At 42.7% G+C, this 15,139-nt stretch overlaps 1 protein-coding gene across 2 annotated transcripts in view; it reads right to left on the bottom strand.

Moving 5' to 3' along the window:
* The window catches only part of LOC126326983 (luciferin 4-monooxygenase-like), a 250,106-nt gene that overhangs the window by 174,305 nt on the left and 60,662 nt on the right, over positions 1–15,139 (bottom strand). For both annotated transcript variants that reach the window (XM_049995817.1, XM_049995816.1), the window contains exons 5-6: positions 13,891–14,063; positions 1,775–1,874 (exon numbers count right to left, since the gene is read on the bottom strand). In XM_049995817.1, the coding sequence (XP_049851774.1) occupies positions 1,775–1,874; positions 13,891–14,063 (273 nt within the window). The remainder of the gene's footprint in view (positions 1–1,774; positions 1,875–13,890; positions 14,064–15,139) is intronic.

Below are 15,139 nucleotides of genomic sequence, written 5' to 3'. Positions count from 1 at the left end.
AAATGACTTCCTGACACTTAAATCTATACTCAATTTTATCAAATTTCTCTTCTTGATAAACGATTTCCTTGCCGTTGCCAGTCTACATTTTATATCCTCTCTACTTCGAACATCATCAGTTATTTTACTCTCTAAATAGCAAAACTCCTTTACTACTTTAAGTGTCTCATTTCCTAATCTAATTCCCTCAGCATTACCCGATTTAATTTGACTGCATTCCATTATCCTCGTTTTGCTTTTGTTGATGTTCATCTTATATCCTCCTTTCAAGACACTATCCATTCCGTTCAACTGCTCTTCCAAGTCCTTTGCTGTCTCTGACAGAATTACAATGTCATCGGCGAACCTCAAAGTTTTTATTTCTTTTCCAGGAATTTTAATACCTACTCCAAATTTTTCTTTTGTTTCCTTTACTGCTTGTTCAATATACAGATTGAAGAACATTGGGAAGAGGCTACAACCCTGTCGCACTCACTTCCCAACCACTGCTTCCCTTTCATGTCCCTCGACTCTTATAACTGCCATCTGGTTTCTGTACAAATTGTAAATAACCTTACGCTCCCTGTATTTTACCCCTGCCACCTTCAGAATTTGAAAGAGAGTATTCCAGTTAACATTGTCAAAAGCTTTCTCTAAGTCTACAAATGCTAGAAACGTAGGTTTGCCTTTTCTTAATCTTTCTTCTAAGATAAGTAGTAAGGTTAGTATTGCCTCACGTGTTCGAACTTTTCTACGGAATCCAAACTGATCTTCCCCGAGGTCCGCTTCTACCAGTTTTTCCATTCGTCTGTAAAGATTTCGCGTTAGTATTTTGCAGCTGCGACTTATTAAATTGATAGATCGGTAATTTTCACATTTGTCAACACCTGCTTTCTTTGGGATTGGAATTATTATATTCTTCTTGAAGTCTGACGGTATTTCACCTGTCTCATACATCTTGCTCACCAGATGGTAGAGTTTTGTCAGGACTGGCCCTCCCAAGGCCGTCTCTAGTTCTACTGGAATGTTGTCTACTCCGGGGGCCTTGTTTCGACTCAGGTCTTTCAGTACCGGGTCAAACTCTTCACGCAGTATCATATCTCCCATTTCGTCTTCATCTACATCCTCTTCCATTTCCATAATATCGTCCTCAAGTACATCGCCAATGTATAAACCCTCTATATACTCCTTCCACCTTTCCGCCTTCCCTTCTTTGCTTAGAACTGGGTTACCATCTGAGCTCTTGATACTCATACAAGTGGTTCTCTTATCTCCAAAGGTCTCTTTAATTTTCCTGTAGGAAGTATCTATCTTACCCCTAGTGAGACAAGCCTCTACATCCTTACATTTGTCCTCTAGCCATCCCTACTTAGCCATTCTGCACTTCCTGTCGATCTCATTTCGGAGACGTCTGTATTCCTTTTTGCCTGCTTCGTTTATTGCGGTTTTATATTTTCTCCTGTCATCAATTAAATTCAATATTTCTTCTGTTACCCAAGGATTTCTATTAGCCCTCGTCTTTTTACCTACTTGATCGTTTGCTGGCTTCACTACTTCATCCCTCAAAGCTACCCATTCTTCTTCTACTGTACTTCTTTCCCCCATTCCTGTCAATTGTTCCCTTATGCTCTCCCTGAAACACTCTACAACCTCTGGTTCTTTCAGTCTATCCAGGTCCCATCTCCTTAATTTAGCACCTTTTTCAAAAAAATTATTCTACAGCACATAACAGCTTCACTGGACTCCTCCACACGAAGTACAAAGTAAAACATATAAACCGAAGAATGAGGATTACCTTGGCCTCCACGTTGAAGAAGAGCTTTCCAGAGGAACCTGGTGGAGGATCACTACCGGGTTGAGCACCCATGATGACAATAGATTCTGTCATGCCATACCTGCAAAAGAAAAACACTGACGTCACAATAAGCTCTTGTAGAATACAATATCGCTGCTTACAAGATAATGACTTTCAAAATCCTTTCTTACAATAAATTTTACCGAAAATTAAAATAATACTTTTTTCGGTGATAATCACACATATACGGTAATATCGCCTACGACCTACAGCATTTACAATTGTTAGTATGTAACGGCTCTTAGTATCAGTTTACACATCAAACTGAAACAGATATTGAATGAGTCATTTATGAAATCATATAGGCGTAGCAGATTTCTAACAAAACGTTGCTGTGGAAGAGAAGACTTCCTCGTGACTATTTCAGAGAGCTATTCAGGGTTAATACTCTGCTGAGACGAAGCTACCGAGGAAAGAACAGGCCGTGAGTCGTGAGAGCTCCTAGAGGCCATCGCCACGACCGTCCAGTGCAGACATCGAGGCTGGATGGTGTGTGTTCGAGTCCTGGAACTCTCCATCTCCGAGAAAGTGCACCCGCCGGTCTTTCACGTGTGACCGCGTCGCAGGTGTACGGTAAGAGGCTCCATTCGGAAAAACCGCCACGGGCAGAGTAAACTGCCGTAAGCAAAAACGTGCTGACGTCTGAGGCCACGGTCAATTGTCGCAGATTGTAGCAGCGTGCAGACGTCCACAATGAATTAAATCAGCTGCCAGTTAAAATCTCGCCAACAACAGGTGGAGTGCAATCACACTACCGCAGAACTATCGCCTTTCTAGGGGAATAGAAGTCACTGCACAGGGCGTGTTCCTCCACTACCATAGATCCGGGCACAGAGGAAGGACTCTCCCATACGACCATAAAAACATGGAGAAATGCCGCCTGGATTGATGAATCGCGGTATATTTGTGTACACAACGGTGGAAGGAGGTGATCACGTGGAAAGCCTCTAAATAGGGTTTCATTAGCCGTAATTAAGTGGCAGATCTGAACACATCATTATTGCTATCGTCCACATGAATGGCGACCAGCCTTCAATATTCAGATATGCTGAAAATCTATGTCTAAAACTAATTACAAATAGTAACAAAGAATTGTAAGGCTTCGTCAGTAGATAGAATTGAATTGCGTGTGAACACTTGCCCGAGTGTCGCATAACAAAACGATGAAGAATCTAAGTAAAAAATTCTATTAGAACCTCAGATAATCAGAGGAAAAAATTTCGGACACGTTTTCTTTTTCTTCTTCTTCTTCTACATATACGCTAATGATGTTTCCAATCCCATCTGCCCAGTCTTCTCTCTCTCTTCCAGTATGAATCAAGTCCCCCGCATTTCTTATTCCTGTCCACTCTCTGACGTAGCTGTGGCGTGACATCCTCCTCCTATCAATTTATTCCTTTCTTGCCTTCAGTCTTCCCCTCGATTATCGGTTGAAGAAAATGATACCTTTTAATTTGTATCACATGACCTAAGTAAACTGTTTCCTTGCGTCTGATTGTGGTTATCAGTTCTCGGTCCCTTGTTACTATTCTTTAGATCTCTTCACTTGTTTTCCTTGCTGTCCATGGAATTTTAAGGAATCTTCAGTATAACCACATCTTGATTGCTTCTACCTTGTTCATTGTGTTTACTTTCAGCGTCCATATTTCCATGTCATTCGAAAGTACTGAGCACACATAGGTCTTTGTAAATCTAGTTCTGAGATTAAGATTAAAGTCAGTACTTGTAAACACATTTTTTTCTCTATTGTACATCTGATTTCCACGTCGGACGACCAATTTTCGCATAACCACGTCCCTAAGTAGTTCAATGCACTCTCCAAATCTATGAGTTGATTTTTATACAATAGTTCTACATTTTTATATTCATTATAATTGCGAGTTACTATTGTAAATTTTGTATTTTGGTGTTGATACTGAGGCCCTTATTCCTACTCTGTTATCCCACTGCAGTAAGAAGATCTTGTTGGTAGTTCATGTTATCAGAAATTAAGACTGTCACCCGCATATCTTAATCCGATAATCCATACCCCATTTATTCTGTTACCAATCTCTAATCTACTCCTCTTTTCGATCTATCGGACGTAGTTTCATCCAACTATCCAATGTCGCAGCTGCAGCTGGAATTACCGCAGCTCACCGAGCCACAGATAAGTCTCACAACGGTACTGTTCTTCACTAACACTTATAATGTGACAGCGAGTGGATATAAAGGCGTTAATGTGGGTCTATCACAGCACTGTGACTTTGACGTGGTAATAGAAGTAGACTGCACAGAACACGTTGGTGCTATAGTTCAGTATTTATGGTACAAGTGGGACTATATTTGGGGTATGATGGAATATAAAGAGACGAAGTTGATTGATGAATATGCCACATCTTGTGCTCCGACTGACACACTTGGGCATAAGGTGTCGGTAGTAGAGATGCATGGAGAGGCAACGCTAGAATTAACTTCATGTGACAGGAACATACACTTAAAACTTTCATTATCAATTGCAACAGACACATTGTGCTATTGGCACCCATATGAAAGAGGGGCACACAATTAATTTGGCGTGTATTTGCACAATAACTGTGTAAATATGGACCACTTGAAGCAATGCATGAATGCCTGTACCGCACCTGTAAGAGTAAGAGTCGGATCTATCAAGTCCTTAGAGGCTAAGTTCACAAACGTTTCCTAATCAGTGTGTTCATGCCTGTTGGACTCAGTGTTATATGGGTGAACTATAGGCTTATAGAAGCAGCATTTACCGAGATACTATGCTACGACACAATGATTGTAAATAAGTGTATACATATGAAAATAAAACTAAAGTTCCGGATGTGTCAGGCGCATTTTATCTGGTGTTTCGGCAGACAGTTGCCATTTCGCTTTTGCAGCGTTTAGCTGGCATCAACCCAAAAATGCTACTCATCACGTCTATCATACAACGCCCAGCTTCGACGGAATGCCTCGGTGTGTTTTCCGTTTCAGACAATCGTTTCTGAATCGGAATTTTACGTCCTCATTCGATATACACTCCTGGAAATGGAAAAAGAACACATTGACACCGGTGTGTCAGACCCACCATACTTGCTCCGGACACTGCGAGAGGGCTGTACAAGCAATAATCACACGCACGGCACAGCGGACACACCAGGAACCGCGGTGTTGGCCGTCGAATGGCGCTAGCTGCGCAGCATTTGTGCACCGCCGCCGTCAGTGTCAGCCAGTTTGCCGTGGCATACGGAGCTCCATCGCAGTCTTTAACACTGGTAGCATGCCGCGACAGCGTGGACGTGAACCGTATGTGCAGTTGACGGACTTTGAGCGAGGGTGTTAGTGGGCATGCGGGAGGCCGGGTGGACGTACTGCCGAATTGCTCAACACGTGGGGCGTGAGGTCTCCACAGTACATCGATATTGTCGCCAGTGGTCGGCGGAAGGTGCACGTGCCCGTCGACCTGGGACCGGACCGCAGCGACGCACGGATGCACGCCAAGACCGTACGATCCTACCAGTGCCGTAGGGGACCGCACCGCCACTTCCCAGCAAACTAGGGACACTGTTGCTCCTGGGGTATCGGCGAGGACCATTCGCAACCGTCTCCATGAAGCTGGGCTACGGTCCCGCACACCGTTAGGCCGTCTTCCGCTCACGCCCCAACATCGTGCAGCCCGCCTCCAGTGGTGTCGCGACAGGCGTGAATGGAGGGACAAATGGAGACGTGTCGTCTTCAGCGATGAGAGTCGCTTCTGCCTTGGTACCAATGATGGTCGTATGCGTGTTTGGCGCCGTGCAGGTGAGCGCCACAATCAGGACTGCATACGACCGAGGTACACAGGGCTAACATCCGGCATCATGGTGTGGGGAGCCATCTCCTACACTGGCCGTACACCTCTGGTGATCGTCGAGGGGACACTGAATAGTGCACGGTACATCCAAACCGTCATTGAAGCCATCGTTCTACCATTCCTAGACCGGCAAGGGAACTTGCTGTTCCAACAGGACAATGCACGTCCGCCTGTATCCCGTGCCACCCAACGTGCTCTAGAAGGTGTAAGTCAACTACCCTGGCCAGCAAGATCTCCGGATCTGTCCCCCATTGAGCATGTTTGGGACTGGATGAAGCGTCGTCTCACGCGGTCTGCACGTCCAGCACGAACGCTGGTCCAACTGAGGCGCCAGGTGGAAATGGCATGGCAAGCCGTTCCACAGGACTACATCCAGCATCTCTACGATCGTCTCCATGGGAGAATAGCAGCCTGCATTGCTGCGAAAGGTGGATATACACTGTACTAGTGCCGACATTGTGCATGCTCTGTTGCCTGTGTCTATGTGCCTGTGGTTCTGTCAGTGTGATCATGTGATGTATCTGACCCCAGGAATGTGTCAATAAAGTTTCCCCTTCCTGGGACAATGAATTCACGGTGTTCTTATTTCAATTTCCAGGAGTGTAGAACTGCCAGATACTTTAGTGCGATATATGTTTTGCTGATATGTATTAAGAGGGACGGCTAAAAACGAAGGATAATTAGTACTGCGGCAGCGACTGAGCAGCAGACTTCTGTATGGCAGTAGCACTCACCGCAGACCAACTACTGGTGAGCTCGTTATTCCTTTTGCGTTTTATTGTCCTTGTTAATACATACAGTGAAATACTAAAGATACTGGTACATCTCCTAACATCGTGTAGGGCCTCCGCGAGGACGCAGAAGTGCCGCAAAACGACGTAGCGTGTCTGGGGTAATGCTGGAGGAAACTGACATCATGAATAGCGCAGGGATGTACATAAATCCGTAAGAGTGTGAGGGGGTGGAGATCTCTTCTGAACAGCACGTTGAAAAGACTTCCAGATATGCTTAATAATGTCATCTTCTGAGGAATTTAGTTTCCAGCGGAAGTGTTTAAACTCAGAAGAGTGTTCCTGGAGCCACTCTGTAGCAGTTCTGAAGGTGTGGGGTATAGCAATGACCTGCTGGAATTGCGCAAGTCCGTCGGAATGCACAATGGACATGAATGGATGCAGGTGATGAGGCAGTATGCTTACGAATATCAGAATCGTATCTAGCTGTAAAAGGGGTCCCATATCACTCCAATGCACTCGTTCACACCACTACAGAGCCTCCATCAGCTTGAAGAGTCCCCTGCTTACATGCAGGATCCATGGATTCGTGAGGCTGTCTCCATACCCGTACACGTCCATCCACCTGATACAATTTGAAGCGAGGCTCTTCCGACAAGCCACAAGTCATCAACAGTCCAATGTCAATGTTGACGAGCCCAGGCGAGGCGTAAAGCTTTGTGTCATGCAGTCATCAAAGGTACACGAGTGGGCTTCGGCTCCGAAACCCCGTATTGATGATGTTTCGTTGAATGGTACGCACGTTGATACTTGTTTATGGCCCAGCACTGAAATCTGCAGCAATTTGCGGAAGGGTTGCACTTGTGTACAGGAACGATTCTCTTCATTTTTCGTTGGTCCCGTTGTTCCAGGATCTTTTTCCGGCCGCAGCGATGTCGGAGATTTGATGTTTCATGTCCCATCGCTCGTGCACCGACTATAACGCCATGTTCAAACTCACGTAAATATTGATAACCTGCCAATTTAGCAGCAGTAACCCATCTAACAACTGTGCCAAACACTCGTTGTCTTATATAGTCGTTGCCGATTGCACCGCCGGTTCTGCCTGTTTAGATACCTCTGTATTTGAATACGCATGCCTATACCAGTTTCTTTGACGCTTCACTCTATCGTGAAAATGAATATTTTGCTAGACTAATTTGGGACCGCTCTGCCCAATGGGCTCGTATTTTAGTTTAAAAATCATTCTGTCTGAAACGGGGAAGTTACCGACGCTTTCCTTTTGACATGAAAGACGTCATGGGCAGCATTTTTCTGGGTTGTCTCCAACTACGCATTGAAAAAACAAAACTCCAAATATCAACGAAACTTCAGAGCAAATGTGCCTGGCGACTCTTAGGAGAGACATCGTGTAAATATATTTCCTACCAAAAATATTGATGTTCTTTGTGCCCCCCTTCCATAGCCTACCCAGTTGCAATTTTTTTTTTTTTTTATAAATATAAATTGCTGCTTTCCTATGAAGCAGCGTGCTAACAATTGAACCCCAGCCTAGTATGTTAAATTCTGAGTTATTAGTAACAAGACACAAACTTGCAGTTTATAAAAGCACTTTGTTTTAAATGTAAATTATTTGTAGTTTCAACATTGCTACTACTGATATGCTGACATGGCCACTGCATGTACCCATACTGTCACGACAGTTACTCCATGCAGACAACTTAATTACGCAACAAATACGCCACACACGTGTTATACACTGTATACTCACGAAATATGCACCATACATACATAGGACAACGTGGTAAGATACTTTGACTTTACAAAATAATATAGTAGCACAGCCTGTTAAATGTTAGTTGAGTGGTCCAAACCGGTAGATTGGTAAAAATGGCTCTAGAATTAGGAATTAGGTAGGATATGAAATTGTAAATTGCTAAAATTGGTAGGATAAACCAAAATTCAAATTATTAGCCAAAAGGAATTGACGGATATGTAAATACACTGATAAGTCAAAGGACTAAGACCGCTGCCCGCCGAGGTGTTAGATGCCACCTTGTGGCATTGTGGGTACGTCAGGCGGTAACAAAAGTATGTAAGTGGAGCAGGCACGGACGGAGGAGATATGGCCTGCAAATGATGAATTGCACTGGGGTAATCAACTCTGGCAAACCGCAGATTATTATTACGCAGAGCCTGTGAACTAGTGCCTCAAAAACGGCGAAGCTGGTCGTATGTTCACGTGCTACTATCGTGAGCTTCTACGGATAGAAGTAAAAGGATAGTTAAACTACCACTAGGCGCTAAATGGTTGCACGTCCACGACTCTTTACAGAGCAGACAAATCTCCAAACTTCATGTTCTGTGAGGTTGGATAGATGGTGATCTGTGGTATCTCTGTTGAAAGAGCACAATGCTGGCGATAGCAAAGTATTTCGGAGCACACCTTTCATCTTACATTGTTGACTATGGAGCACTGCAGCAGAGCACCCCTACATGTTCACATGTTGACCCAACGACATCGTCAATTGCGATTGCAATGGATATGGGACCATCGGGATTCGACTATCGATCAAAGGTAAAGTGTCAGCTCTTTGAGTGTCTCACATTTTTTGCTACATGTAGTAGGTGATCATCTCGACAACTGCCATCATGGAGGTTAATGGCAGCTCGAAACGTGCAACGCCCACAGTCGCAGGGCGGTGGGAGCAGTATTATACTATGGGAGACATTCTCCTGCGCTTGTATGAGACTTGTGGTAGTACTCAAAGACCCGCTGACAGCTGCAAACCACCTGCATCGCTTCATGCTTGATGTCTTTCCCGATAGCGATGTCATCTTTCACCAGTACGATTGCACACATCTTGGAGCCAGAACTGTGCTACAGAGGTTTGAGAACCATTATAGTGAACTGACGTTGATGTGTCTGCGACCACATTCGCCTGATGTAAATTTTCAACTAATTCGTGATCGCCAAGCCAAACGATAAGTTTCTCGTTTTTCTCATTTCATTACTTTAATTTCATCTTTCTTCAGTTTAGTCTCAAAACCTATTCTGTACTCATTAGACAGATTATTCCATTCAGCACATCACGTAATTCTTCTTCACTTTCACTGAGATTGACCATGTCATCAATGTCATCAGCGAATCTTAACGTTGATATCCTTTCGTCTTCAATTTTAATTGCACTTTTGAACCTTTCCTTTATTTCCATTATTCCTTCTTCAATGTATAGGTCGAACAGTAAGAGAGAAAGATTACATCCCTGTAATACCTGTCTTACACCCTTTTTAATCTGATCATTTCGCATCTGCTCTTCAACTCTCGTTGTTCCCTCTTGGCTCTTGACATATTGTATATTATCCGCCTTTCCCTATAGCTTACGCTGTTTTTCTTAGAATTTCGAACATCATGTAGCATCTGACATTGTTGAACTATTTTTCCAGGTCGACAAATCCTATTAACATGTCTTGATTTTTCTTTAGTCTTGCTTCCATTATGAAGAACATCGTCAGAACTGCCTCTCTGGTGTCTTTACCTTTCCTGAAGCCAAACACATCGTCATCCAACACATCCTCAATGTTCTTTTCTATCGTTCTGTGTATTATTCTTGTCAACAACATGGAGGCATGGGCTGCTAAGCTGATTGTGCTATAATTCTCACACTTGTCAGTTCTTGCAGTCTTCGGAAATGTGTACAAGATGTTTTTCCAAAAGTGAGGTGGTATGTCACCGCACTCTACATTCTACACACCAGCGTGAACAGTCGTTCTGTTGCCACTTGGCGGAATGATTTTGGAAACTGATGGGATGTTACCTACACCTTTGCTTTATTCGATCTTTAGTCTTCCAAAGCTCTCTTAATTTTGTGATTTTAATACTGGGTCCCCCATCTCTTCTATATCGACTCCTATTTCTTCTCCCATCATGTCATCAGACTATTCTTTCCATTCATAAATGAATTCACTGTAGTCCTTCCAACTATCCACTCCCTCCTCTGGATTTAACAATGGAATTCCCATTGCACTCTTACTGTTACCACCCTTGCTTCTAATTTAATTGAAGTTGTTTTAACTTTTCTGTGTTCTATGTCAGTTATTCCGCCAATCATTTCTTTTTCGATTTCTTCACGTTTTCCATGCAGCCGTTTCGCCTTGGTTTCCTTGCACCTGCTACTTATTTCATTCTTAAGTGACTATAATTTCTCTACTCCTGAATTTACCTGAACATTTTTGCACTTCCATCTTTCATCGATCATCTGAAGTATTTCTTCTGTTACCAGTGGTTTCGTTGCAGCTACCTTCTTTGCATCTATGTTTTTCTTTCCAACTTCTGTGACTGCCCTTTTTAGAGACGTCCATTCCTCACTAACTAAACTGCCTACTGAGCTATTAGTTGGTGCAGTGTCTATAGCCTTGGCAAAACTTGAAGCATATCTCTTCATTCCTTAGTACTTTCGGGTCACTATTCTTTGTGCGTTCATTCTTCCTGACTATTCTCTTGAACTTTAGACTACTCTTCCACACCACTAAATTGTGAACTGAGTCTATATCTGCTCCTTGCTATGCTTTACAATACAGTATCTGATTTCGGAATCTCTAGCTGACCATAATGCAATCTAATTGAAATCTTCCCGTATCAGCCAGCCTTTTCCAAGCGTACCTCCTCCTCTTGTTATTCTTGAACAGAGTGTTTGCTATTACTAGTTGAAATTTATTCTAGAACTCAATCAGTCGTTCTCCTCTCTCATTCCTTGTCCCAAGCCCATATTCTTCTGTAACCTTTTCTTCTACTGCATTCCAGTCGCCGTTGACTATTAGAGTTTCATCTCCCCTTGCATATTGTGTTATCCTTTCAATATCCTCATATAATTTCTCTACCTCTTCATCTTCAGCTTGCGACATCGGCATTTACACATGAACTATCGTTGTCGATGCTGGTTTGCTGTCTATTCTGAGAGGAACAACCCTATCACTGACGATGTTATTCGCTATAACTCACTTTTTGCCATACCTTTCTATTCATAACAAATCCTACTCCCGTTATACCATTTCCTGCTGCTGTTGATATTACCCTACAGTCATCTGACCAGAAATCTTCTTTCCATTTCACTTCACTTCACTGACCCCTGCTACATCGAGATTGAGCCTTTGCATCTCCCTTTTCAGATTTTCTACTTCCCTACCACAATAAACCTTCTGACATTCCCCGCCCCGAGTCGTAGATCGTTATCCTTTCGTTGGTTGCTCAATCTATTTCTCATGGTCACCTCCCCCTTGGCAGTTCCCTCTTGAAGATACGAATGGGGGCTATTCCAGAATCTTTTATCAAAGGAGAGAGCATCATGATGTTTTTTTCAATTATAGGTCACATGTCCTGTGGGTACACGTTATGTGTCTTGAATGCTTTGCCTTCTGCAGCCTCATGCAGTGCATCATTGGTGATTCTTCCGCTTTTGGGCGTAGTTTCCAAACTCAAGAGCAAGAAAGTGTCCTGAATTTCTGTCCGCTGCTCTGCCCTCTCTCCATACATTCTGACAGTTAACACCGCACCCTTTAACACGTTAATGCTAATAGGAGTATACTGTGAGTTGTATTCACTTGTCATCTCTGTCTCTGATACACTGATTGTCCCAATTGGACCATACATTCTCAACCCTAATACTAAGCACTGAACGTTCTCTGTCTCAGTGACTGCATCAAATACTACATCCAATTGGACCACACATTCTCAACCCTAATACTAAGCACTGAACGTTCTCTGTCTCAGTGACTGCATCAAAGACTACATCCATACGTTCAGATGCACATCCAGTCAAATTACATATTGGTGAATAGCTGTATTTTGCTATCACTTAGCTGAGAATCAATTTCTGTCAATTGCTGTGCTATAACATAGTGGAGTGGTACCAAGTTCAGAAGTACAGGAGGACATCCTATCGAGAGTAACTGCTGCTTTTGCTGCTGTGGCACTTCAGGAAGAAACTACCAGGCGACCTCATCTATAGCATAACAACACATGCCAACACCAACGCCAACAACAACAATAACAACAATAATAATAATGCTTGCTGACAGTCTTCTTCGCCTTCTTAGCTGCTCGCTGCTGCTGCTGCTGTCGCTGGTGGTGGTGGTGGTGCTTCACACTGGACATATGTACAGGCAGCGAAGAAATCAGCGTTCTCACAGTGGCGAAACGATGTTTAAAGTCCTGCAGATTCTTCCTGAACAGCTGCAAACCATCCTTGCAACACTTCACATGATTCCGTTTTTGGTCAAGCATGAGCAATCGCGGAACCCATCTTGTGGATAGCTTTCTCATGTCCAAATGTTTATGCAAAATATTATGTACCCGTTCATTCAAGATTCCCACAGCACTAGCAATCTCACGCACCTTTTCTCTCATCCACCAGCATATCATGGATTTTATCAATGATTTATGGAGTTGTAATCTCCACAGGGCGTCCAGAACGTTCAGCATCACTTGTGTCCATATGGTCACTACGAACGTTTTGAAACCACTCTTCTAATCGAAGGTGCTGAGTCACCGTAAGGTTTATCAAGCTTCTCTTTAGTCTCCTGAGGCGTTTTGCCTTTCACAAAGTAATGTTTAGTCACCACACGAAATTAGTTTTCGTCCATTGTTTGGCAATCACTCGACTTTCTTGATTCACACGAATACCAGACACAAAGAAATAGACCAATATGGCTCAAACTTGGTGTGCATTCTTTCCAAAGATGCTACTAACTAAACAGGAACTCAATACGTGCCGGTGGTGCCATCTCTTAGACTTTTCACAGACTTTTCAAACGCCTCTCGTATGCACACAGTTTGGCTGTAATGAAATGAGACACTAATCTCAAGTCATTTATTAGTTTGGCTCAAAACACTGCCTAGAAAAAATATTTTAATCACGAAGAGGTCGAAGGATGTTCCAGAGCAACCTCTTATCACTTTAAACTCTAATAACCCGCATTTTTAATAACCTTTGTGTTATGTAGGATCAGGTCAGCGCCTGCAGAAATATTGTCATATATCGAAACTTAGTTCTCAACTAATACTTGTGTTTATGGAAGCTGGAGGAGGCCAAGGTAGTGTGTGTGTGTGTTGGCGTGGGGGGGGGGGGGGGGGCGAAGGGTAATATTACTACTAAATGAGTTCTCATTGAGTTGCCTGTAAAAATGTTCGTAGTATTTTTTCCACAAGGATACTAATAAATCTTCAGTTGATTTACTTCCTGTGGGTTCCTTTTCGGAATCTTTGGCCGATGTTTGTTTAACGATTTTCCTGACGTTTTGCCAACACGAGTGTGTAGAATACCTACCTTCCACTGCTGATGCAAGTACACTGTGTATTTTCGCTCCCTCAATTGTCTTAGAGTAGAACATTGTTGCCAGTTCCGAAACTGTGTGTTAGTTTCGAGGGGTTAAATCACAAACTATTTTATTTTACCTTCATATCTGACTTAGTCTGTTGTGGCACTCACCCCTGGCTGACCCGCTTACCAAGCTCCTTTTCAACGAATAGCTGAGTCTCTGCGTCCATTACAGCCCCTCCGACTGATAAGATTTTGATGTGGTGCAGCATCTTTCGGACGGGACTGTAGGGGTTCTTGGCAATAGTCACTGCCAAGTTTGGAGGCATGAACAAGCTCAAAATCTGGAAACAAAGAATAAGATGCATCAGGAGCCACAAAACTGTTGTGACACGCATTTACTTATACACATGGCTCTATACCTATCCTATCCAAGTTAATATGAATAAAGCTCATAATAAGCATTATTTTTCTTTCTGAGTATTGAAGTTGCAATCAAGATTCCACTGTGAAGGATCTATTATAGTTGGGCTTCAGCTCCAATTATTTCGTATCGAAAACTTAGCACAGTCAAACAGTATTTGGATCGTCTTCAATATGTCTTTACCTATGTTTTTCTCGTAGGAAATAAAAGTAATGAGTACTCTATTCAGAAATTTGATTGATCGTTGACAATGAAGGTTTTCATTCCGTGTCATAGTAAAGAACGATATTTTTTACATCCATTATTAGAGATTACTTGCCAAATCCTAATTATTACATCTACTCGACTCTTACTAGTTTAATTGAACGAAGCACGCAGCTTTTACTTTTCCGTGCCCAACAACTGTGCGTACATGGAACCTCAAACAAGTGAATTTGAAAGAGCACTACTTCCTCTTACCACTTTCATTGTCAGCACTGTCTAACCAGTTGCATTCCTGCAAAAAATTACAAAATTATCGTTAAGACTGATATCAAGCTAATTATCTCCGTAATTGAAAGCGTATCTGTCTTAGGAGGATGTGCCTTCTGTAACAGTAACAAGAACCAATTACATTGACACGTAGTGTAGAGCTTTCATCTGTCTGGTCTCCACCTCTGCATCAACTTGCAATTCGCGATTACCGCTTCTTCCGGCTCGCCTTGCTATTTCCGTTTTTCCTCAAACGTATACTTCGCAATCTGTTATCAGTAAGTTACGTGTATAGGTACTATGCAGGAACAATAAATAATTGTTCAGTTGTTGTAAAGCCATGTTATAGATATTACGAGCGTTAATCTAATGTTTATAAAGTTTTGAAAGAATGCTAAAATCCAGATCCAAATGCTTTGGATGTAGAAAGAGCATAGAACCTCAGTTGACATGCGCTCCGTCAAAGGCAATACAAATATTTACAAAATGAATTTTTAACAGTGATAAGCCACATTTACCGTGGAA

The sequence above is a fragment of the Schistocerca gregaria genome, chromosome 2, assembly GCF_023897955.1.
Source record: "Schistocerca gregaria isolate iqSchGreg1 chromosome 2, iqSchGreg1.2, whole genome shotgun sequence".
Classification (NCBI taxonomy): domain Eukaryota; kingdom Metazoa; phylum Arthropoda; class Insecta; order Orthoptera; family Acrididae; genus Schistocerca; species Schistocerca gregaria.
Note: the sequence above shows the minus strand (reverse complement) of the source record. Positions and strands in the feature narration are given on the sequence as shown.